Source organism: Engystomops pustulosus, chromosome 2 (assembly GCF_040894005.1).
Source record: "Engystomops pustulosus chromosome 2, aEngPut4.maternal, whole genome shotgun sequence".
Classification (NCBI taxonomy): Eukaryota; Metazoa; Chordata; class Amphibia; order Anura; family Leptodactylidae; genus Engystomops; species Engystomops pustulosus.
Genome location: NC_092412.1, coordinates 107,537,180 through 107,561,671, shown reverse-complemented (window position 1 = coordinate 107,561,671; position 24,492 = coordinate 107,537,180). Strand labels below are relative to the sequence as shown.

The 24,492-nt window shown below is 37.7% G+C and overlaps 1 protein-coding gene across 16 annotated transcripts in view; it reads left to right on the top strand.

The window, feature by feature from the left end:
• DMD (dystrophin) overlaps positions 1–24,492 on the top strand; it is a 1,566,296-nt gene that overhangs the window by 1,516,795 nt on the left and 25,009 nt on the right. For all 16 annotated transcript variants that reach the window (XR_011853162.1, XR_011853161.1, XM_072135922.1 and 13 more), the window contains 4 exons: positions 14,030–14,196; positions 18,547–18,658; positions 20,417–20,553; positions 22,014–22,052. Coding sequence is in view for 14 of the 16 variants with exons in the window: in XM_072135922.1 (XP_071992023.1) it covers positions 14,030–14,196; positions 18,547–18,658; positions 20,417–20,553; positions 22,014–22,052 (455 nt within the window). In the remaining 2 variants the exon portion in view is untranslated. The remainder of the gene's footprint in view (positions 1–14,029; positions 14,197–18,546; positions 18,659–20,416; positions 20,554–22,013; positions 22,053–24,492) is intronic.

Here is a 24,492-nt window from a genome sequence, read left to right as displayed (position 1 = left end):
TGCATGAAAAGTTTCCTCTGAAGTAGAAGTTAAAAGTTCTATCAAGCAAAGGGCAGTGTGTGGCAGCAGAAAAGACTATGGGAGTTGGGGAGAGCTTGACTTAATCCAGAAGCTCTCCTCCCCCTGACTTTATGTAGCTCATTTCCATATGAAATAATAGTAACCTGCACCCATCATGTGAAAAGAACACTGTTGCAGTAGATACTATACAGCCTGTCTGGTACTAGTTGAATGACCAACATCCTCATTTTCACTGAAGACATGTTGCAGAAGCCTATTACAGCTGGATTGCAAAGATGCCTTTCTACCTCCTTTGAGCATTACAATATAATTGTGTGTTTTAACTTACAAGACTTCTTGCCAATATCTTGTGGTGGGTCCCAGGGTTTACTTTGGTTTAGAATATAAAATATATAGTACAGTAGTGTTTTAAAACACATCCCTCACGCATATTGGAAAAATAATTAATACATAAATGTAGATATTCTACATGTAAACTATATTTCCAAGTAATTAATTGGACAGATTCCAATAGTCTATGCCAGCGGTAACGAACCTATGGCACAAGTGCCAGAGGTGTCACTCAGAGCCCTCTCTGTGGGCACTCAGGATGTCACCCAGAACAGGGTTTACCAGACAGGACACAGGGCTTCCTCTTGCAGTCGTATTCAGGGGAAACTTGAGGGAAGCTCCTTAGGATACCAATACGCTTGAAAGCTGTGAAAAATTAGGGAGACATAAGTACTGCTTACATTGCAACTTTGTGAAAATTATCTGGGTTTTTGTTGTAGTTTGGGCACTTGGTTTTTGAGGTTAAATTAACATGTGGCTGTAACGTCTGATTACATAGCTCTTAACATAGTATTAACAAACACATGCATTAACGCAATGTAACTACCACGTGTGAACGCACCCTGGAAGGTACATCATCACTGGTCTATGCTATGCTGATCTTAAAAATGCCTTTGTCAGCATTCTGAATCATTTCAGTAGTTCATGATAGTTTATTTTACATTACCTGGCTCCCTGCCAGCAGTATGTGGTTAGTTCCTGGGGGGACTAGGGGGGATGGTTAGGAGGAGGAAGAATACATGAGGAGACAAAGGCACACTTAGGCTGTAGCTGCCCCCTGTGGGACTCTCCACATACAGCTGGCAGGGAGCCAGGTAATGCAAAATAACCTCATATAATCTACTGAAATTATTCAAAATGCTGAAAAATCAGCATAGCATGGGCTATTAGAACTTGTCACCAGCTAAAAATGACATTCCTGGTGACATAAATGCACATAATAACAATTTTTTACTTTTGATGATGTGGGGAATTTAAATTGAAAGAATAATTGTATTAATAATATTTTTATAAATAGAATTGACAGACAAATAACCAAAAATATGCCATTTTTCCCATTAAAATATTTTAAGTGGTAAAATTTTATAAACCTTCACCAAAAAATGTTATAAAATATGTACAGTGTCAATCCATCACCAATTTCAGAGGCGGAGGATGCAAGTACTTTTTAAAAGTGTCTTCAGCAGCTCCTCCTACATTCTGCCTTCAGCTGACATGCTGAGGAGTGTAGAGGGGCTCACTTGAAACGGTCATATCTCTGGAACAGCGGCACATACGGTAATATCTCTAATACAATATCAGTTTTGTGTTTCTAGATGACCACAAAACTATATACATTTGGTGACTTCTTGATCATAATAACCTAAAGAATAAAAGTGGGAGGTTGTGTCATTCAGATGGCACAGTGAAAGCTGTAAATAAACAATGCAACTGTGGGTTTCTTTGTTCGTTTTTTGACAGCTGCACCACATTTTTCTCCCAATTTCCTATACACTGCACAGAATATTCAACGGTACTACAAAAAAGTTCCCATAAATTGTTTTCACAGAGAACAAGCTCTCACATGGCTCTGTAAATGAAATAATAAAAAAGTATATGGGTTTGGAATTTGGGGAGTGTAAATTGGTAATTTAAAAACTTAAATGATTCTGGTAATTAAGTGGTTAATAATTCAATGAACAGAATGGTACCTGAAAAAATTCTGAAGAATTCCAGGTATATATAGATTCCATGAAGAAAACCATACAATTTTTCATTTTATGTTGGGAGTGGGAATGAAAGAAAATAACTTATGTTGATTTTTACTGTTTAATGTTTGAAACGTGGCTTCTGTCAAAAGTAAACCATTTGGAAAACAAATCCTCAAATGGCCTCTATGACTCACCAGTCCAATTGGAACCATGTATAGGTAGGTTAAATGTGTTCGAAAAGAATCGTTTACCCTGAAATTCAACTCCTCTCCCTCTCTAGAGTAGCTGTCACTGGACATTATGTAGTTTTCTTTGGTTCTCATTGATGGAGACAATGTTTTCTATTAGTAAACCATCCTGGGCTGTTTCAATTTCCCATTAGGGGAAAACATTACAAGCAGATCGGCTTTTGAACCGACCCTATACACTGCAACAGGTCTGGAGTTTTCCTCTAGGCTCCAGTGGAAGAGATTGCAGTATGAGACTTCATTAAATGTGGCCTTTTCATTGTACATTGTCACTTGTAATATAGATTGCATGTTTACCACTGACATCCTATTCCCAGGTACATAAATATGCTGTCAGCTTTCCCAATGAAGCCTTTTCCAATGTTTCTGCTACTGAATGGAGTGATCTGCTGCTAACCCCTTTTATTTTAATTCACATAGGCTAGTGGCTTCTGTTCTTGGCTTTTTCATGGATTCTAGTTTAAGGAAGTAACAATTGTCTTTATATAAAGTCCATATGTTTTCATCATAGGTGATTACATATATAATATACTACACTATACAATATGTATATTTATTTTTTTTCTTCATGTTACATATGTGAATTACCTTTTAATAGTCTTTCCTATCTCTCGTCTGTTTAGTAAATACTCGCATACTCCATCTCAAAACACAAGTGTAACATTTATATTATCTAGAATTGGGAATAAATTGACTAATGGGTGTTAACAATTGGTTGTGCGTCTCCGACAGCACTGATTGAGAATGATAAAACCAGACAGCAGATGTAAGGTATACATCCCTGTGAAGTGTGAATTGTAAAAGCCTGTTGCCAGTATATTTCTAATGTTCTAAACACAATAACAGAGAAAATGCACGCTAAGAAAGATAGGACATCTCCTTTTTTTTTCGGAATAAGGCGCTGTGTATTCCTATGGAGAGGGGCGGGGGTGAACAGCGGTCACCCCCCTGCTCCGCTCCCCGGCGTACTATGGTATGGCGGGCATACATGTGAATGTAGCCTTAAAGTGGTTTTCCCACGAACACAAGTAAGGCCCTATCCACAAAATCTAAGACAAAAGTGGCATATGTGGGCATGGCCCTACATAACTTTGCAGTTAGTTTTGGTAGGTAAAATCATAATGACATATTCTGTTTAAGGGAAATCTACCATCTAATTCAAGCATGGATAAACCAGGGACACTGACTCATAGATCCATGCACCGTGATTGTGGTAATCTTCTTATATTTTGTTATCCATGGCCTCCTTTTTTCTGAAATCAACCCCCCTTCTCCTGATTACTGATTACATCAGACATAGTGAGGGGGAAAGTGCTGAGGATGAAACTGTGTAACAGCCCGTGAAGCCATAGCACTGAGTGGCTCTGGTAACACCTCAATTAGTATAATTTTAAAAGTTGATTTTAGAAGGAAGGATGTCATGGATAACAAATATAAGATTACCACAGTCACTGTACCTGGATCTATGTTCCTGGTTTATCATGCTTGATTTTGATGGCAACTTTCCTTTAAGAGCTATGTGATATATATGCTCCTTTGTTGTTACTGCTTGTTTCACAGAAAATAGAACTTAAAATATAGCAAAATTGCATAAGTCAATAGTACTGCACCGTTTCCTTTAAAAATATATATTTTATCATGAATTATTCTATACAGCTTAAATTGACTACCTTATATGTGCTAACTTGCATAGTAAACAACCTAAAATGTTTTCGTACAAACAAGCTTTGGCATAGGAGGTAGCAATTTGGACTGAAGTTGGGCAATGTGCTGTTAAATAACTTCATTGTGCCTGTATCCTGTAGATTTGCAGCAGTGTCATGCAGCTCAACTGAAGGAATATAATGGAACTATTGGAAAAAATATACACTTTAGTTGAGGTTCCCTTTGTGTCTTACTTGATAATATGAGAGATTATAGAAAATCACTTACCAGAGTTTTCATCACATAGCTCTTGCTGTGCTGGGCCATCTAAATCTATTCTCATGGTGGGATTGCCAAGTCTGTCTGTGACACAGTCATGATTGTTTTTTAGTCTCTGACTGGTTGAAGTCAAGTGCATTTTACGCCTTCCTGTATGAGTACATGCTCCTGGAAACTTTGTGTATGGAAAGTCTAAATTCTAAGCCAAATCTGAAGTGATTTTAACCCCTTAACGACTTGGCCTTTTTTCGTTTTTTCACTTCCATTTTTCACTCACCAGCTTCAAAAATCTATAACTTTTTTATTTTTCCACATAAAGAGCTGTGTTATGGCTTATTTTCTGCGTAACAAATTGCACTTCATAGTGACGGTATTTAATATTCCATGGCGTGTACTGGGAAGAGGGAAAAAAATTCCAAATGCAGTGAAAATGGTGAAAACCACATTTGCGTTTTCTTGTGGGCTTGGATTTTACAGCTTTCACTCTGCGTCCCAAATGATATGTCTACTTTATTCTTTGGGTTGGTACGATCACGTGGATACCAAATTTGTATAGGTTTTATAATGTTTTCATACATTTAAAAAAATTAAAACCTCCTGTACAAAATCTTTATTTTGCCATCTTCTGGCACCAATAACTTTTTCATACTTTGGTGTATGGAGCTTGGGATAGTGTCATTTTTTTTTGCAAATTTTGATGGCTTTTTCATTGCTATAATGTTTGGGACTGTGCGACCTTTTGATCACTTTTTATTAATTTTTTTTGTATTTTTCAAAATGGCAGCCAGCCTCCCCCCCCCCCCCTCTGACCTGACCTATCGGGTAAAGTTACTTGGCTCTAGTTATTTTTGTATTGTATTGTACCTTTGCTATGTTTTGACTATTTCCTGTGGGTCTCCCTATTTGTCTGTACATAGACTGCAGGGGGGAGTGAGCACACCAGCCAGCCCGCATCAGGGGCAATTGGTGGTCCGCATCCAATTTATGCATGCATGGCATGTTTTTAAATGTTTTTAATGCATATCAATAAAATTTATATTTTTTATATTTAGAAAGTATTGTTATTTAGGCTCCATAACATCAGCTCCCGGTTGGGGTTCTTTTGGTGTGATATACTTTCAAAATGGCAAAAAAATGCCATTTTTGACTTTGGACGCTATTTTCCGTTACGGGGTTAAACGCAGTGGAAAACCGTTATTTTATTTTGATCGGACATTTTCGGACGCGGCGATACCTAATGTGTTTATGATTTTTACTGTTTATTTATATGAGTTCTAGGGAAAGGGGGGTGATTTGAATTTTTTTTAGGTTTTTTTATTATATATTTTTTTTTTATTTTTACTTTTACTATTTTTCAGACTTCCTAGGGTACTCTAACCCTAGGTAGTCTGATTCATCCTATCATATACTGCCATACTACTGTATGGCAGTATATGTGGATTTTACTCCCCATTCATTACAATGTGCAATTAGCTCTTGGGGTGTTCGCTGCGTCAGCAGCAATGTCCTAATGACACAATACAAAAACAGTTACCACCGGTTAGCCTCTGCAAAATTAATTGTCAAGTTTGTAACACAGATCTAGAATGCTTATGATACTGGCATTTTCCCACACTGTGTGTAATCTTGTAGTAGGGTACTTAATAGTGTCACATATTTTTCATTAATCTGGTCAGTTTTTTGGGATGCAGCACAGTTGAACCTTTTTTTTTCTTGCTACTCTTTGCTTCATGCTGTTGCGACACAATAGAGGCAAAGCACAGTAATAAATGTGGCGCTAACTAGGAAGACACACCATTATGCCCCTTTAGCTGCACAGTTTTCAAAATATTTCATGGGTGTCAAAATATGCAAAAATGGTGCAAACATATAAGAAATACATGTGCAAGTTAGAAAGACACTTTTTGTGAAAAGTTGGACAAAACACTGGCGCAGGCACTTTAACATATCAGGGCTGCTGTGTTTCTGAAGGCTAAAAAATGCATGGATAACATGTGGTTGACAGCACTTTTTTTGTTTTCATGCTGTGCGCAGCAAACACTTCTATTACTTCTATATTGTGCTGCAGAGTAAATAGTGAAATTAATTAGTGTGGTTTGTTATTTAGTTTTCTGCCTCCACTATTTTAGCTCCTTAACCGGTTAAGGACCAAGCCCTTTCTTGTTCTTTCATGTCCATTTTTCACTCCCCACCTTCAAAAATCTATAACTTTTTTATTTTTACACATAAAAAGCTATGTGACGGCTTGTTTTCTGCGTAACAAATTGCACTTCATAGTGATGGTATTATATATTCCATGCCATGTACTCGGAAGCGGGAAAAAAATAACAAATGCAGTGAAAATGGTGAAAAACGCATTTGCACCATTTTCTTGTGGGCTTGGATATTACGTCTTTCACTTAGCGCCCCAAATGACATGTCTACTTTATTCTTTGGGTCGGTACGATTAAGGGGATACCGAATTTGTATAGGTTTTATAATGTTTTCATACATTTACAAAAATTAAAACCTCATGTACAAAAATTATTTTTTTGATTTTGTCAACTTCTGGCACTAATAACTTTTTTATACTTTGGTATACGGAGCTGTGGGTGGTGTCATTTTTTGCAAAATTTGATAATATTTTCAATGATATAATTTTTAGGACTGTACGACCTTTTGATCACTTTTTATAGATTTTTTTAAATATTTTTCAAAATGGCAAAAAGGTGCCATTTTCGACTTTGAGCGCTATTTTCCGTTACGGGGTTAAACGCATTGAAAAACAGTCATCATATTTTGATCGGGCATTTTTGGACGCGTCGATACCTAATGTGTTTATGATTTTTACTGTTTATTTGTTTTTTTTTTTATTATAATTTTTTTTTTTTAAACTTTTTTTTTTTCTTTTTACTATTTTTCAGACTCCCTAGGGTACTTTAACCCTAGGTTGTCTGATCGATCCTATCATATACTGCCATACTACAGTATGGCAGTATATGGAGATTTTCCTCCTCATTCATTACAATGTGCTATCAGCACATTGTAATGAAGGGGTTAAAACTAAAATAGCCTCGGGTCTTCGGAAGACCTGAGGCTACCATGGAGACGGATCGATGCCAGGTAAGATGGCGACGCCCATGCGGCGCCATATTTTTGAGGCTGCCACCAGCTTTTCCGGCAGCAATCGCTGTGATAACACCGAACGCGGGTGTTACCGGTAAGCTTTTGCTGCAATATGCAGCAAAGACTTACCGGCTATGGAGAGGGCTCAGCCCGTGAGCCCTCTCCATGCAGCGCGACCCGACCGCCGCCGTGAATACACGGCGGGCGGTCGCGAACCAGTCAATGAAGACGCAAAAGTCTTAATGGCCAAGCATTTTATCATACCTGCAGACATATTGACTAGGGGCCTTTAACCCCTTAGCGAAGCGGCCTGCAAAGGCTCTAGAGACCAAGTGTTTTGTTTTGGGGACACAGAGCTACCGTAATTAAAAGGTTAAAAAAAAATGTTTTTCATTTATATTCTTATTTGGCCTTAAAAGTGGAAAAAAGTCTAATTAGACCAAGCAGCTCTGGTTAACCCCAATACACCCAGCGATCAGGTGACTGCCATCAGGTGACTCCTTCAGCGCAATGCTGTGAGGAGCGGATAAGCGGTAACGAACCACATCTCCCTAGGGTCACCGGGTGTCTCTAACACCCGGGGACCAGTTCCTGGTACCGCGGCTAGTGCAGGAGCAGTAAATAAAAATATACTGCAGAGAAGTCTAAAGACGTCGTTGCAGGCTCCGGACCTGTGCCCGATGACGGCTTAAGGGGATATTCCCATTTCAGGGAATTTAATGTTATTGTTTGTATTATAAAAAGTTAGACAACTTTCCAATATACTTCCTGCATCAATTCCTCACAGTTTTTTAGATCTCTGCTTGCTGTGATTATATAGAAAGCTTTTGTGTTTACTTACAGTGGACAGAAATGTGACCGTGGTCACACAGGTGCACGGCTCGTTATGTCACAGAGAGTAATCAGATATGGGTGTTGTAATGAGCCGTGCACCTGTGTGACCACGGTCAGATTTCTGTCCACTGGAAGTAAACACAGAAGCTTTCTATAGAATGGCAGCAAGCAGAGATCTAGAAAACCATGAGAAATTGATACAAAAATTGATACAGAAAAGTTGTGTAGCTTTTTATAAAACAAACAATTACATTAATTTGACAAAATGGGAATACCCCTTTAAGTCAGCGGGCGGTCCTAGACGAGTTAAAAGGGTTGTCGACTTCAGAAAATAACTGATTTTGTATGTGCAATGAAAAGTTATAAAATTTTCCAATATACTCTCTGTATCAATTCATCAGTTTTAGATCTTTGCTTTCTGTCATTCAACAGGAAGCTTAATTGTTGATTTTCTGTGTATACAACCGGTCTATGGCATCTGTCACACATGTGCATGACTCATAACAAACTGCTCTGATTACTCTGTAATGTAACAAGCTTTGTGATCATGACACCATCACATGACCATGGATCAGTCTTTGTCCACAGGAAGTAGCCCATGAAGCTTCCTGTTGAATGACCGCAAGCAGAGATCTAGAAAACCATGGTGAATTGAGTTGAGTATAGTGCAATATAAATTATTTGCTGAAAGTGGGAAACCCCTTTAACTTTTCAGGGTGTACCTTTAAACATATTTAATAGTTTTGCTGTACATTTTTTGCTATTTTAATGTTAGATTTGTGATCGATTATTGACACAATTTTGCCTTTTCTATGAAATACTCCTTGCTGACTTAAGGGAACAATAAGATGGAAAAAAACAGTCAAACATTGATTTTTATGTGCATTTTTTTCCCCAAGTCTATTTATAAGGATAAATAATGAAAACCGGAAAGCAGCCACTCTTTATTTTCCTTTTGGGAATATAGGACAATCCGGAACATGCTGATTGCAGTATTGTATGGTGCAGCTGAATGAGAAAAGCTCCTGTTTGTTTGTCTGGCATTTTGCGTGGTCCCTTGACAGATCATGTTAGCCCTTGGAGAACAGTAATGCTCTCTGCTCAACCCCCAACTCTTTGCAAAGCAGCACTGTAAATGTCATCAAAACAGCTCTACCTCTGCTTCGACTTCACTCTGGGTTTATGTGCCCTGTTTGTATCGCAGAACAAACGAATGTGACCAGTTTTCAAAAGCAAATATAGGCAGCAGATTTTTCAGCTAGGTGTTTGCCCTAAGGGAAATGAAAAGCTGAAAGCAAACCTCTGCTCTATCTAAGGAACAATTACATTAAGGTTACCAGGCTGCAATGGCAATACCAGCTCTACAGATTTCATACTCTGCATAGGGAACTGATCTACCCAGCAGTGATGAGATTTACTTTTTGGTACTGTCACAGAATGTGAATTTCATCCAGTATTTAAAGAGGGGTATTAAGATTGTTAGCCAGCCGAAGTACACACTGCAGAGCAGAGGCTGAAATATAGAGATTTCTCTTTCAGCTAGTCTTTCTTTAGATATCTGTAACCTATTGTACACATTTGCTCAACTCCGATGCATGAGCAAATCCAAGAATGTCAACTTCTCGCATAGTTTTTATTTCACACGGCTTTTCTACAGAATACTGTGGTTCACTTGGTTTACTTGACTTGTACAGGTTTTCAGTTGCATTATGTTTTCTACTCTCTTATACTGGATTTAATTCAACTAACCATGATTTGTAGAGCGTACTGTAGATCAAAGAAAACAGAAAAAAATACCATGCAGAAAAAAACCCCCACTAAAACATGAAATCTAAAATTACACCTGCAACTATGTTATTTACCAATACAGGCAGTCCCCGGGTTACATACAAGATAGGGTCTGTAGGCTTGTTCTTAAGTTGAATTTGTATGTAAGTAGGAACTGTATATTTTATCATTGTAATCCCAGCCAGAACTTTTTTGGTCTCTGGGACAATTGGATTGTAAAAATGTTGGGTTGTCATAAAATTCAAGATTAACACTAAAGCTTCATTACAGACACCTTTGATAACTGTTACAGTTGTTTATTGTAGCCTAGGACTAAAGTACAATAAATTACCAATATCCAGTGGTCTGTTTGTAACTAGGGGTCGTATGTAAGTCGAGTGTTCTTAAGTAGGGGACCGCGTGTATATGCTGCCATTATGCTCTACTTAACTATAGGTGAACTAAAGGTGAACTTTACCATCTTTAATAGATGCATTTTGTCCTCTAGCTCCCACCATTCAGTTCCCAACTACCTGAAAGTCAACCCTACTTGGCATATTGGCTGCCGTAACTAATGGGACAATTAAATATTGAAGCAGTGATCTGCTATACCATGCATGGTAAATCCTTTTAGAAAGGCATCCAGCACGACAGGTTGTTGTACCTGTTTGCAAGTTTGGCTGATATGTCTTCACCACTGTCAAGATGTGCTTTTAAAGAATAAAGTTTTGGAAAGATCAACTCCTGTGCATGCTGGATGCCTTTCTAAAAGAATTTTGTTGACCTGAAGTTTTCGAGGTGCAGCTTCCTTGCATCGGGCGAGGTGAGCTGGACTTTTTTTTTGGGTTACATGCATGATAAATATAAAGTCACCTGGGTGTAGGGGTGGGTAATGTATTGACCTCCTTCTATCATATTAGTACCACTATAATAATGTGCATCTTACCCCAAATTCACTGTACAACACTTTTTTTTTTCATATTGAATTTTTATTTGATTTTCAAACAAAATTTTTACAAACACTCTTTGGGAGCAACTAAAAGACAAAAAACAATCCAACTTTTACTGAAATATATGGTTCAGCTCAGCTGATTTGGAGGGCTGCCTCGGTAAACAATGAGGCACCACTTAATTGCGGTGTTGTCCATAAATATTGTATATATCATGTCAAGACAATCGACAAACCTCTATAATCAATTAAAAATATCTATTATTTTTATATTATTTAATCATTTTGTTAAACATCTACAAATTAAAATCAATGCATTGGTACATAGAAGGCAATCTGGAGACTTCAATAGGGGAGCAACTTATTATGGTCTTAGAGTGCATAACATATAACATCAATTTGCAACAAGTAAACACACAAACATGAACCAATAATGGGGGATATATTACCCCTAGTGTAATATATACATGCAGGGAGCAACAATGTCTATTACAAAGCTAATGCTCCACAGAAATGTATGGTTCCTTTATAATGTGCCACGCTATGTGCATGCTGTAAATGGTATCATTAGTCCTGGCTCTACATTAAATCATTTGGGATCACTCCCAGACGAAGGGGTGTGAGCAGAAACACATGTAGGGGCGTTGTGTTCCCAGAATTTTACAAAGGCAGTTTTATCCAGGACTAAAATTATACCATTTACAGCATGTGCATAGGGTGGTACATTATAAGGGAAACATACAGTTGTATGGAGCACTAGCTTAGTATTAGATATTGTTGCACTGTGTGTGTGTGTTGAAAATATATATATATATATATATATATATATATATATATATATATATATATATATATATATTTTATTATATATACACACTGCATTAGGGGCAAGTCTTTGTGTATACATATAGCGAGTAGAGGCCAGTTTAGTAGCTGCTTACTGGATGATCGACAGAGGATAGTCAATGTCCTTGACCAAAAACAAGAGCCATGTGACATTAAATCTTGTGACATTTCCTGGTGACTAGGAACAATCTGTGAGTGCTAATCACCAGCGTCTTATCTATCCGACTGCGCAGACTACACAGATATGTTGGATCAGCCTTCTGTCTTTATGACAATTAACAAATTAACATTGATTATAGGCTGGAAAATAAATCAGATATATAGTTTTAGTGACTTGTAGCTCTCAGTGTGCCTTTTTCTGTCTCCCTAATTTATGCTGATTACCACAAGGAAGCCTGATGCTTTTAACTGCTCATTCTAATTCTAGTTGTAACATGCAGTGCACTATTCAATGGCAAATGCATCTTTTCCTATTAAAAATTGCATATTAATCAGCGGCTCCATTAATGTACTGGAATATTGATTCTTGAGGAATCAGAGTCTCTGTAGATAAACATCCCTCTAATGAGTAGTTCACTGTTTCTGGAAATGTATATGCAGCCCTATTTTTATATTGTAACAATTTATCTCCTGTTCCCATATTCTAGAATAATATGGTTAATTTGCATTAAATTATTGGGCTAAGTCTTTGTGTGTGAGAACAAGAGAATGTATTCATTTATAGTCCTTACAATCAAGACGATTTCATGTGTTATCTGTTTTGTTTGGCTTTCACAAAATTCTGTGTATCTCATGCTATAAAATGGCATTGTAACTGGTACTATTTGGTTATGTTGTATCTATTGCAGTTGAGGAAAAAAACATTTTTGGCCACAGTTTTCTTGGATTTTGCAGTGTGCAGCATGACCGTTCTGCCGTTGCAGCTTAACATTTTATAAAACATGACTATAACAGTATTGTCGCTGAAAACACATGAATATTGCATGTTCTACCAGGTGTAAAGCACGTATTCTCTGCCTAAATCTGGATATAACCTGCTCTTGACCCTTGAGTATGTATGTGCACAGCCATATTATGGCACCACAAAGTCTCTGATTTGTATGGCGGCTTATTACAAGACTTGTAGTGGGGCCTTACTATACTCTCTGTATTGCTGTTATTTGGAGCCATCAAGAGGCTTCTTTATAACCCACTGTCTGCCTCCAACAGAACATAAAGTCTGGACTTTCCCTTTTAGATGGCATATTACAGGTTTACCTCTGTGGCAGAATACCTCTGTAATAAAGCCTCATGGATGAAAGCACATGGAAATGAAAGTCTTATATACTGCTGAGATGGGCCCTTATTTGTAGCTTCAACAAATTTCAGTTTTTTTATTTATTTTTTTTTTACCCTTAATTACATTTTAGTTTTTATTTTTAGTTAAATATACATTACTAGAACAGAGATTTGAATCTTTTCTCTGGCAGAGGAAAATCTAGCTACCACTTTGTCATAGACTGCTGTAATATAAGAGCTGGTGAGATAAAGCAAGTGAGAATATGTGTAGGGTTAGGCTGGAGGGATCACTAATGTTTAGAACAGATCGCTAGACCTATTCATTCACTTATGCCTTTCTTATGGGACTCATCTCATTTCCTTAGACACATAGGATGGGGGAGATTTATCAGAAGTATCTGAGAGCAGCTTGTCCTTGTCTTGTTTCCCATGGCAGGGCTCAGCATTCATTTTCCCACAGCTGTTTATAAAACTAAAATTGCGCACACTAAATGGTTTTCATGGGTAACTAGAACAGTTTTACCTCAGAGACTTCTGATAAATCCCCCCCTTCCCCATTGACATGGTGAGTCTTGATCATGCAAAGAAATCCACTCCAAATCGGACTTTACCTTTTTAGGACATATTGGGGGAGATTTATCATTAGGCAGGCTCCGTGGGACAGTTGTCTTCGCTGCCCATCAGATTAATTTATAGTGGCTTTGTCTCCATAATAAATGTAAATAAATGTCGCAGCACATACACCATGCTGGAGTGACTATGCAACTTTGCACGGCGTTGCACTGGCAGTAGTTCTAGGTTTAACCAATGAAAATTCTCAAAAACAACCTGAATGCAACTTTTATACAGCAAATAAGCCCAGCAAAACCAATGACAAATCCCCCCATTATCTTGTTAGGTTTTCACAAGACTTTCTTGTGACATATTCCTTGTTTTTTCTGTCTTTCTTCTCTCAATGGGGATTATGCTTCTTTTATAAATTCATTAAATGTTTTATGCTTTCATATTTATGGCATATTTTCTATTTGATCTTTCAGGCTAACAATAAGCCAGAAATTGAGGCAGCTTTGTTTCTGGATTGGATGAGGTTGGAGCCTCAGTCGATGGTTTGGCTACCGGTGCTTCATAGAGTTGCTGCTGCTGAAACTGCCAAACACCAGGCCAAGTGTAATATCTGTAAAGAATGTCCAATCATCGGTTTCAGGTAAGATCTTTATGTACCTACAGGGCAGCTCTCTCCGCACAGCAGGACTACAAGCTGTAATATATATCAAATTGCCTGGATGCAGAAAAAAAATCAAATTACAGGAATATTACAATGGAACGTTACAGGGTGGATCAGGATATATTACTTTCTGGCTTACAGTCCCATTACTGGCTGCCTCTCTTCGGACACACAGACTGCAGTGGTCACTTCATGTGTCTGCTTCAACCTATCGCTGTCTATAGCAGTGTTCGGCTGAGGCTACTCGTAGGTTGCAGCAGTCATTTGCTGTTCACATTATTTCACCACCAAAGCCACTGTCCAAATTCTTGCTCTGTGCGCTAAGAAAATTAGTTGGGTTTCTGGAACATTTCATTATTGACAATGGCTTCTGTTTGAACACTGAGGCTTTGCTAGGAGTCACAGCTTAAAGGGGTTTTCCCCACAAACACAAGTTAGGCCCTATCCACAGGATAGGGCCTAACTTGCTGATCGGTGGAGGTCTCGTTGATGAGACCCCCATAGATAACGAAAACAAGGGGTCTGAAGGGGTCCAAAATACCTCAGTCAAACCCCTTGTCGCTCCATCAGAGCAATGGAGCAGACGGTCATGCACAGCCCTCTGTTCTATTACTCTGATGGAGCAACAGGGTCATACGGAGGTATGTGGGACCCCTTCGGACCCCTCATTTTTGTAATCTGTGGGGGTATAATCACTGAGACCCCCACTGATCAGCAAGTTAGGCCCTATCCTGGGCATAGGGCCTAACTTGTGTTTGTGGGAACACTCCTTTCAAGGAGAGACTGTGCAGCAGAACATTAAAGAAATCCCAAACACTACTACACCGAAGCGCTTCCTGTCTAGCTACAGCTCTCAAATATACCAATTTTCACTGTGTTGCTGCTATTACACAGATCCCCAACACTGTCTACTGTTCAAAACTGATGACAAATTGCCTTTAAATCTAAAGTTAGATAAATTATTTTCTTGAACAAAAAAACTATTTTTTTGTTTTTGAATCTTTATTATAAGGTGATCTCACTTCACCTCACACTGACTTGACCTTTTTGAAAGGTAATCTAAAACTTGCATATTTTCCCCAACAATATGCAAGAGAGAGGCATTACTGTGCTGTACGTATTGTTCATGTATGCCAAACGACTTACATGTTGTCCTTACATGCACTCTTCTTCAGGAAGAAAGAACTTCATGAATAGATATTCTTCATGTAAGATGATGTGCATCTGATTTGTCTGTAGAGTACAACTTTCAAGCTGATATCACAGTTGCGTGTCTAAGACAATACTTGCTTCTTCTTTGTCTGGTCAGTGTTACCAGATGGGTGCTGTACTGTGATTTATTTTTTGTACTGTATATAACTTGGTGAATCCCTAATGTATATTGTGTAATTAGATATGTAAATGACATACGTCTGCATAAACTGCAACATGCACAAGACATGTTTAAACGTTTCATAGAGATTTAGTGTGCCAGAACACATTTTGTAAAGAGGTCTGTATTAGGGATCAAGTGTCTAAATGCCTGCTCACTTGTGTTGGATGGGGAAATAGAATGTTAGTGCTGCATGGAGGAGAAAGAAGGAGATGATGATTTTCAGAAAATCTAGTAGTCCCCTCCTGCTAGGTTGGTTGAATAATACGCTCATTGGCTATCTTGTTGTTTATAACAAAATGTATGTACTTTTACAAGACACATTATTGACACAAACTTGTTTGTATGATATATATGTACACTAATATGAAGATACTCATTGCTTACTAATGCTTCTGCCCAGAGCACTACTGCCTCATCAATTATACATCCACTTTTCTTTCCATACCCTTATAACAAACTACTATGGTTATTCATCTCTACAAGATTCTGAAAGAAAACATGAAGGGAAGGGAAGGCAAAGCTACCTTGCAAATGTTCCATATTCTGTGCTATGGTTTGTAAACTTCTCTGTAGAATTCATACAAAATACATTTAACCAATAGACTGTGAAATCATTACTACCTCTGAGAGAAAATGGCAGCCTTTTATTCACTCCCAGAATATCACACAAAAAATCCAGTAAGCACCTTGGCTGTGCTAAAATACTAAATAGAATTGTTCTCCGCAGACAAGTATGAAATGCACCATAAAATAGAACAGCAGGAGAGGGCTTTTCAGCAACAGGTAATGAGCATTACCGGGCGATGTGCAATGATTTTAGCATGTAGCGTTGATCTTTAGGGACGCTTGTTTAGACTAGCTATGATTGACGGCCCAATGTGCGCACCATACAAATAGGTGGATTTTTTATCCCATGCAACTGAGCTTCATCTTTCAATAGCACTTAGTCACATAGTTTTGTACAAAGTCGATAAAGCACTCATTCATACGTAAACCACAATACAATGTATGATCGGCTTCACTTGTGACCTTTGGGCCAGACATACATTTGCAAAATATACACTGACAAAAATGCTGCACTTCAATCAAAATCAGTTGAATTAGCTCTGTGTTAAAAATCACACAGTTTGTCTCCTTGAGGAGTCCTATCATGTATTTAGTGACAGATTCGTTATATAGGCAATGTATGCCTACTGTGCTTAACCTGCATTAGTAGTAATATAGGTAGGACTTCCCACTGCTAGTGGCTGCGCTGCCTGCTAAATTGCAGAATAGAAAAGTGTAAATGACACTCAAGAAGTATGAAAAAAGGAAATAATATCCACATGCACTGAGATTACTGCCATAAAAATGGGAAAGACCAAACTTGTATATGCACTCTGCAGATATGTACATATCTATCTCCTTCAGCTGTGTTTCTCCATATTGCTTTGCATCAATACTTACTGGAATTCAACCCAAGACCTCTTATTTCAAAGATCAGTCATTATAAGTAAGATTTCTACTACATTTAATATGAATTTTATATCGACCACACTGTGCCTCTGAGAGTACTGCAAGTAGAGCCATACTCGGGTGTTCTAATTAAATACTGTGTACAGCTCATTACGTAGATATGATGCATGCACTTGTCATTGCTTCAACTACAACAGTATACTCAGTTGGCAATTTGTGAGACCACATATAAGTAAACGCATCTCTGCAGAGTATCTTTGCATTTCGGCGCAGGTGGGAACTCGTCAGTTGGTTGGAAATGGCTGCACACAGTTCATTTCTGGCCAATTCTCTGATGTTATTGTATAATAACCTTCTTGAACATTGTGTATGACTAGTAAGCACACATAAACTAAAGTAGGTTGTCCAGCTTTCCCATTCAAGTGAAAGTTGCTTAACTGCAATACCAAGTACAGCCCATCATAAAAACAGACTTTTAATAATTCCGTTATTTATATAGCGCACACAGATTATGCAGCGCTGCACTGAGCTTGCCAAATCGGTCCCCAATGGGACTCACAATCTAATTAACCTACCAGTATGTTTTGGACTGTGGGAGGACCCGGAGGAAACCCACGCAAACACGGAGAGAACATACAAACTCTTTGCAGATGTTGCCCCTTGGACTTGAACCCAGGTCCCCAGTGAAACAAGGCAACCCAATTTGTGTCTAAAATGCAGCCCACATTCTGCACATCACAATGGTGGCCCTCCTGTGTGAGTGTGTTGATGCTTCCCAAGACTTGATTGTGGTTAAAACTTTCCCCACATTCTGATCATGAAAATGGTTTATCCCCTGTGTGAATTCTTAATGTTCCATCAGACTTGAATACTTGCCACTTCTGGACAACCTTTTATTCTTGTAAAGGTGCCTTTATTTCTAAGCAGTGGAATTCAGATTTATCATTTGTCCAATATTCTTATGTATTTGATTGTTCTTGCAAGTACTTAAAGGGGTATTCTCGTCTGGGCACTTACATTCAGTTTCACTAATCTGCCGTATATAAACATTTCTTCAATTGGATGTTATTAAAAAAAATGTTTCTGTGTGGAGATAACTTCTCATAAATGTAGTCATTCTGTCCCATTCTGGGACATGCAGTAACTCCCGGACATTTCATATACCTTTTTGTTTCTTTGTGCACTCACTCCGGCAGAGGTGGCCGTATCCGAGGAAGCCATCTCGTTTCTAAGGGACAAAATGACTACATTTATGAGAAATTATCTTCACACAGGAACATTTTTTTTAATAACATCTAATTGAAGAAATGTTTATATATGGCAGATTTATCAAACTGAATGTGAGTGCCCAGACGAGAATACCCCTTTAATACATTCATTGGTGGAAGGCTTAATAAAACGCAAATAGACAGTGTTATGGTTACATTAATTATATTTTTATATTATGGTAAATTATATTTTTATGTTATGGTAACATTAATTATATTTTTCCTTTTTAGGTACAGAAGTTTAAAGCACTTTAATTATGACATCTGCCAAAGCTGCTTCTTTTCTGGCCGTGTTGCAAAAGGACACAAAATGCACTATCCAATGGTAGAATATTGCACTCCTGTAAGTCTGGATGAAAACTTGTGTATTCCACACACACACACACACACACACACACTTCTAAATCTTTAATCCTATCTCTTCTAATAACTTCTTTGCTGAGATGTCCTCAGTCATCCATCTAAATGGCTGGGCTGCGTAGGAACCAATAGCTTGGCTACTGCTCTCTAAGCCATTTGCAATCTGAGTAACCCTAGACATTGCAACAAATACCAGAGCAGCTGAAAATGATGTAATATGTATGATAGTGACTGTTTTTAAAATTGTGGAGAAGGTGATGGTCTCAACACTAACTAGTGAACACACACTGCATAAATCAGTTAGAAGGTGAATATAAGAATGCATTTTGATAAAATTTACCCTTATTCATTTTCACAAAGTTTGTTGAAAAGTATTTTAAACCTCTCCTAAATCCATATTATTAGACTTTAAAAGGTTATATGAAAGGATCTCCTTGAAGGTTATGCAGATAGGGAAGGAAAGTATAAGTTAAGTGAGTAGGAAGAGTCACACAGACAGACCGCGTTATGGTGCCCACTCATGTAATGTATAGAACTTATCCAAATCCCATATACAGGCATTTCCCGGGTTCCGTACAAGATAGGTTTTGTAGGTTTGTACTTAAGTTGAATTTCAAGTCGGACCAATTTTTTTTTTGGTCTCTGTGACAATTGAATTTTAAAAATGTTGGATTGTCATAAGAACCAGAATTAACAATAAAGCTTAATTGCAGAAACCTGTGGTAACTGTTATAGTTGTTTATTGTAGCCCAAGGCTAAAGTACAGTAAATGACCAACATCCAGAGGTCCGTTTGTAACTAAGGGTTGTCCGTAAGTCGGGTGTTCTTAAGTAGGGGACCGCCTGTACATACATGTCGCCTAAAATATCCATTGTGTATTTATAATTTGTAGTCATATTTCTGTTGTGGCTCCAATACAACCTTTACCCAATTCAACCTTACTAGAAGTAGAGAAGTAGCAAGCAGCATTTATGTGAAGTGAGCACTTGAAGAGTGACTAAAATCTACAAATGTCTACATGACTCTACTGAATCTAGTGATAAAGTTTTCAACTTTCTTTGTACAGTGAAAAGGGCACATGACTGCAGCTAGACATGGTCTCAGCATCAAGTCGGAGACACCTCGGAATCAAAGAGGAAATAACTAGTGTTATCCCTCATGTTTTTTTCACTCTACCACTAATTTTTACAAGGTATACTTTTGGCATCACCAACATTAAATAAAATCTAAAACTTCCTTACACCACAGAACATGCAGTAGGAGGTTTCTGTAATTAGTAAAACTCTTGAGTTTAAAGGCCATCATACAAAGTGGATAAAAAAACCCCCACCTATTGTTCCATTATCATGAATAGGCCTCTTTTAGTTCTGGAGTAAATGATTAAAATTGTTTGTTGCTGCCACGTTCTTTGTTTTGCTCAGTGTTTTTGGCTGCAGTAAACAGCAGTCTATGACTGAATATAGCTTTGAACTTTAAAGTACAATAAAAGGGACTAAGGATGCTAAATCCCATTGTCAAAAGCCACTAAATAAAGGAAGGTGCCAAGTGCTTTCCTGTAAAACATTTAATACCTGAATGCCTACTTTATCACGGAGAATGCCGTTGCAGGATTTGTTTTCTTTCTTGACACAGTTGCTTCTCGCTGCTGTGTGCTTTTCAAAGCATCACCACAGTTTTCCCGTGTACTGTTTAATTCATGCCATGAAGACCCACATCCACAAAGAGATTTGTTTCCTTTCAGACGACATCTGGAGAAGATGTGCGCGACTTTGCAAAGGTGTTGAAGAATAAATTCAGGACAAAAAGATATTTTGCAAAACACCCAAGAATGGGTTATCTCCCAGTTCAAACCGTTCTAGAAGGAGACAATATGGAGACGTGAGTAGTGGTCTTTCAGTTTGCCAATTAAATGCCTTTCATCTTAATTTCTTTTTATTTATATTTAATACATGCCATTTTTGTTTTGAGTTTTTTTAGGAAACACAAGCTGATGCTTTTTAAGCCAGCATTATTATTGAATTTATATATCCAACAATTCCAAAATACTTGCTAACAAAAAAATTAAGGTGACCCATTGAGGAAGCTTTATGATTGTACCCCCACACAGTATTAAGAAACTTAGACTTTGACAAATAACAGATTTGAATTACATATAGGACATATCCGCTATTTATTTCCTACAAGATTCTAAGCATGCATAATCATTTCAGTAGTTTATATAAGTTTAATACCTTGCTCCCTGCCAGCAGCACATGGAGAGTCCCTGGGAAGGGGTAGCCCCCCAGGACTCCTCACATACAGTGGACGGGAAACCAGGTAAAGGTTATGAAATGATTTAGAATGCTGACAAAGACATTTTTTAAATCAGCATAGAATAGGCTATTGCAATCCGATACCAGCTAAAAATCACATTCCCGGTGACAGGATCCTGTACCCAAATTAAGTACATAGTAAAGACACAAATAGATTTTTTTCTTAAAATGTATGTTCAGCTACAAAATGGGCAAATTGTTGGTTATCTAATTATAGACCTATTAGTGTGACAGAATTCTAGGCTATTCTTGCCATAAAATGGTGTAAATGGTTCCCTGAAGGGGAATGGTCACCAGCTTTATAACACTTAACAGTGCTGCAGGTAAGGAGTAAAATGTCCTTTTTAGCATATAGTAAATGGGCTGGTTTTAACAAAAGTGGAAATAGTACAAAGGATATTTTATACCCAACCTGAGAGTTCTGTTAGTTTAGTGGTGTAAAAGCTGATGACAGGTTTCCTTTTAGGTTTGCAAACAGCAAGCTATGGAAAACTTCATTATCTAAACTGTATTTATTTGTGGCGATAACAGACACATGGCAGGTGCAAATGTGAAACTGTTTGCCACCCCATCTGCCAAGAAGATAACATTTAACCTGAATAGTTTAGAAAACCTCCTGTTGCTAACAGAGTTCCAGGAGGAGGGTGATCTCGCAATGATGCCATCTGTCCTGTTGCTTGTATGGATTCCCAATCTTGTCACACATAGTAACACAATAGATGAGTCTACGCTATGGCTCAGTCTATTTAACTAAAGCACATACTTGCTCAGTAGCATTTCTTATAAATTAGAAAAATACTGACTTACGGTATCCATATTCAATACAAAATCCAATGTAATGTTTTTTTGCCTTTTTTCAGATTTTTCATGTACAGGGTCAGCTTGTATTTCTTGATTTTCAATATGTATATATCATTTTCTTCATCTGCTGCTTTAATTAGCATTTCTGTTGATGTCATAAACCACATTCCATATTTTTGGTTCTCTGCTCTACTTCCTCTTCACCTCCTCATTTTTGTCTTTCAGTCCTGTTACACTGATCAACTTCTGGCCAGTAGATTCTGCGTGAGTACTTTTTTTTTTTTTTTTTTTGCGCTACTGATGTTGCGGTCACCTTTCATATATGCTAATTATATCACTTTTCTTTTATCCATGAGTTCATTTTCATCTTCCCTCAAACCTTCATATCTGCTAAATGATGCATTGAGTAGTAAAAAGGCTAGATCTGTGGGCTAATCCAACATGTAGCACTGTCAATATGGTGGTTACAAAGCTAAAAACTGCACATTTTGTTAGTCCAGTGTCTGAAACATCAATATATTTGTTGAAATGAAAATTAGTATCTTCTCCAGTTAGGCTTTGGATTGAGTTATTTAGTATTCCCATGGCTCTAAAAATACAACTGGTGCAAAAAAAGATCACTCCAAAGTTCTAAAATACTTGTCCGTTACTTGTCCGTTGTGTGGCTGTTCCAGCTTTAAAGAGGCTTCAAAGGTTCTGCAGTGGTTCCCATATAAGATAGGTATACCTTACTAGGTTACTTGTATAACGCTGATGTGATTTGTGCAGTACTTTGATGAATATGACATGTACTCACTTAAAATGTCAAAACTGTGAAGGCTGGCAATGTGTTTCCCCTGTATCACTTACACCTCTTACTGTAAGCTGTGATGATCATCAAGCACCAGTTTATAAAACTGCAAGTCTCATAAGTGTGCACAAGGAATTAGATAACTGATTCTGGCTTTTATTAAAAGAAATACATCTCTAAGATTAAGGGTATAAAGAATGCAAATTGAAAAGGTCATTAAAAAAAATTGGCAGTGACTGGTATTTGTCATGCCCGGTTTGTTTCGGGAAGCAAGGGAGCATCCTCCATGGTACATACATTTCTCCACTGTGATATAAGAATGCATGGTGTATTTTATATGCTGACCGTATGCTGAGAACGTACGCTATCTAAACCTAACCACTGCAGACTATTAGCTATAATTATGGTATGCAGTCTGAATGGAAGAGATTTGCATTCTAGCATAAAACTCATGCATATTACCGCTCTGTTTCTTACAATATAGTCTCACGTTTTATGTAAACAGGCAACATTACATAAATTTCCCCAGTAAATATGCAGGGCTTTAAATGGAAGCAATCAGGTGTTTTGCATAGATTTATCCAGCTTTGTTAAAATTTTACAAATTGTTCTCATTTAACTATCTGTTTCCCATCCCAAAAAGTTAAGGTGCCCTTTAGGAGTACTGGCTATTCTGTCAGATGCCCTATTATTCCGTGCCAAAGAAATAATAGTATTACTCATCTTGTGCAACATAATTAGATTGACAAAGAGAAATTGCTGCTCCATTTTAGGATATGCGTAAAATAAAGCATATTTCACAGCTGCCTGTTTGAGTCGGTCTAAGACTAAAATGTCAAGTCCCCCATTCCCACATTCAATTAATTTCTATGTAAGCTGGAAAAAATAGATAAGAATTGAAGTTGTAATGATTCTGTATGTACTGGAAGTTTTTCTTCTATATTGTTTTATTATTTTAATTTCTACGTCATTGTATTCTTTTAGCCAGTTCCCTCAATCCCCCATAAGAGTGAACATTTTAGCAGTTAAAGGAAATCTACCATCAAAATCATGATAAACCAGAGCCACTTACTCATATATCCAGACACAGTGAATGTGGCAATCCTCTTATATTTGTTATACTTCCTTCTACAATCAACTTTAAATTATTCTAATGAGCTAGAAGGCATTGGGGGCATTACCTGAGCACCTCTATGCTCAGGCTTTTAAACTGTGCAAGAAGCACTTCCCCTCCTCCCACTGTGTGATATTACAGTCGGCAGAGGGAGGGGGACATGCCCTTCTGTGATCTGGCTTTAAAGATTGTTCTTCGAGGGAAGGAGGCCATGGAGAACGCATATAAGAAGATTACCACTGTCACATTGCCTGGATCGAAGAGTGAGTGTCCCTGGTTTATTATGCTTGATTTTGATGGTAGATTTCCTCAAAGGGCCATCTCCTACAGCTTAAATATTCATAAATAGCTAGCCATAAACTTCCATAAAAAATAATTTACCTTTCTTTTGTTAATAGCAAGTCTTTAGACACCTGGACATTGGTTGCATGATCTGTTCAAATAATGGATGTGTGCACTGATCCATTAAAAAGTATAGCATTTAGTGAAGCCATGGATGCCACACTATGATGTTCTCTACCTTTCACACCCATTATTGTGCAAAATCAAGAATAAAATACAGCACTACCAATCCCACCTAATGAAATGCAGCCAGGTTACACCTATAAGTTGCAAATTACGCATTCACGTACCCTGTTCCCTACTAAGACCTAGCATGATTATTAAGCCTTTTTGGAGTATGGTTGAAATACAAACCATACGCTAAAAATTATTTGATAATAAACCTGAGATGAACATTTTGAGTCTTGACTCTCCCCTCATGGCATATGTTGGGGAAATAACTGATAGGACATGCCTGA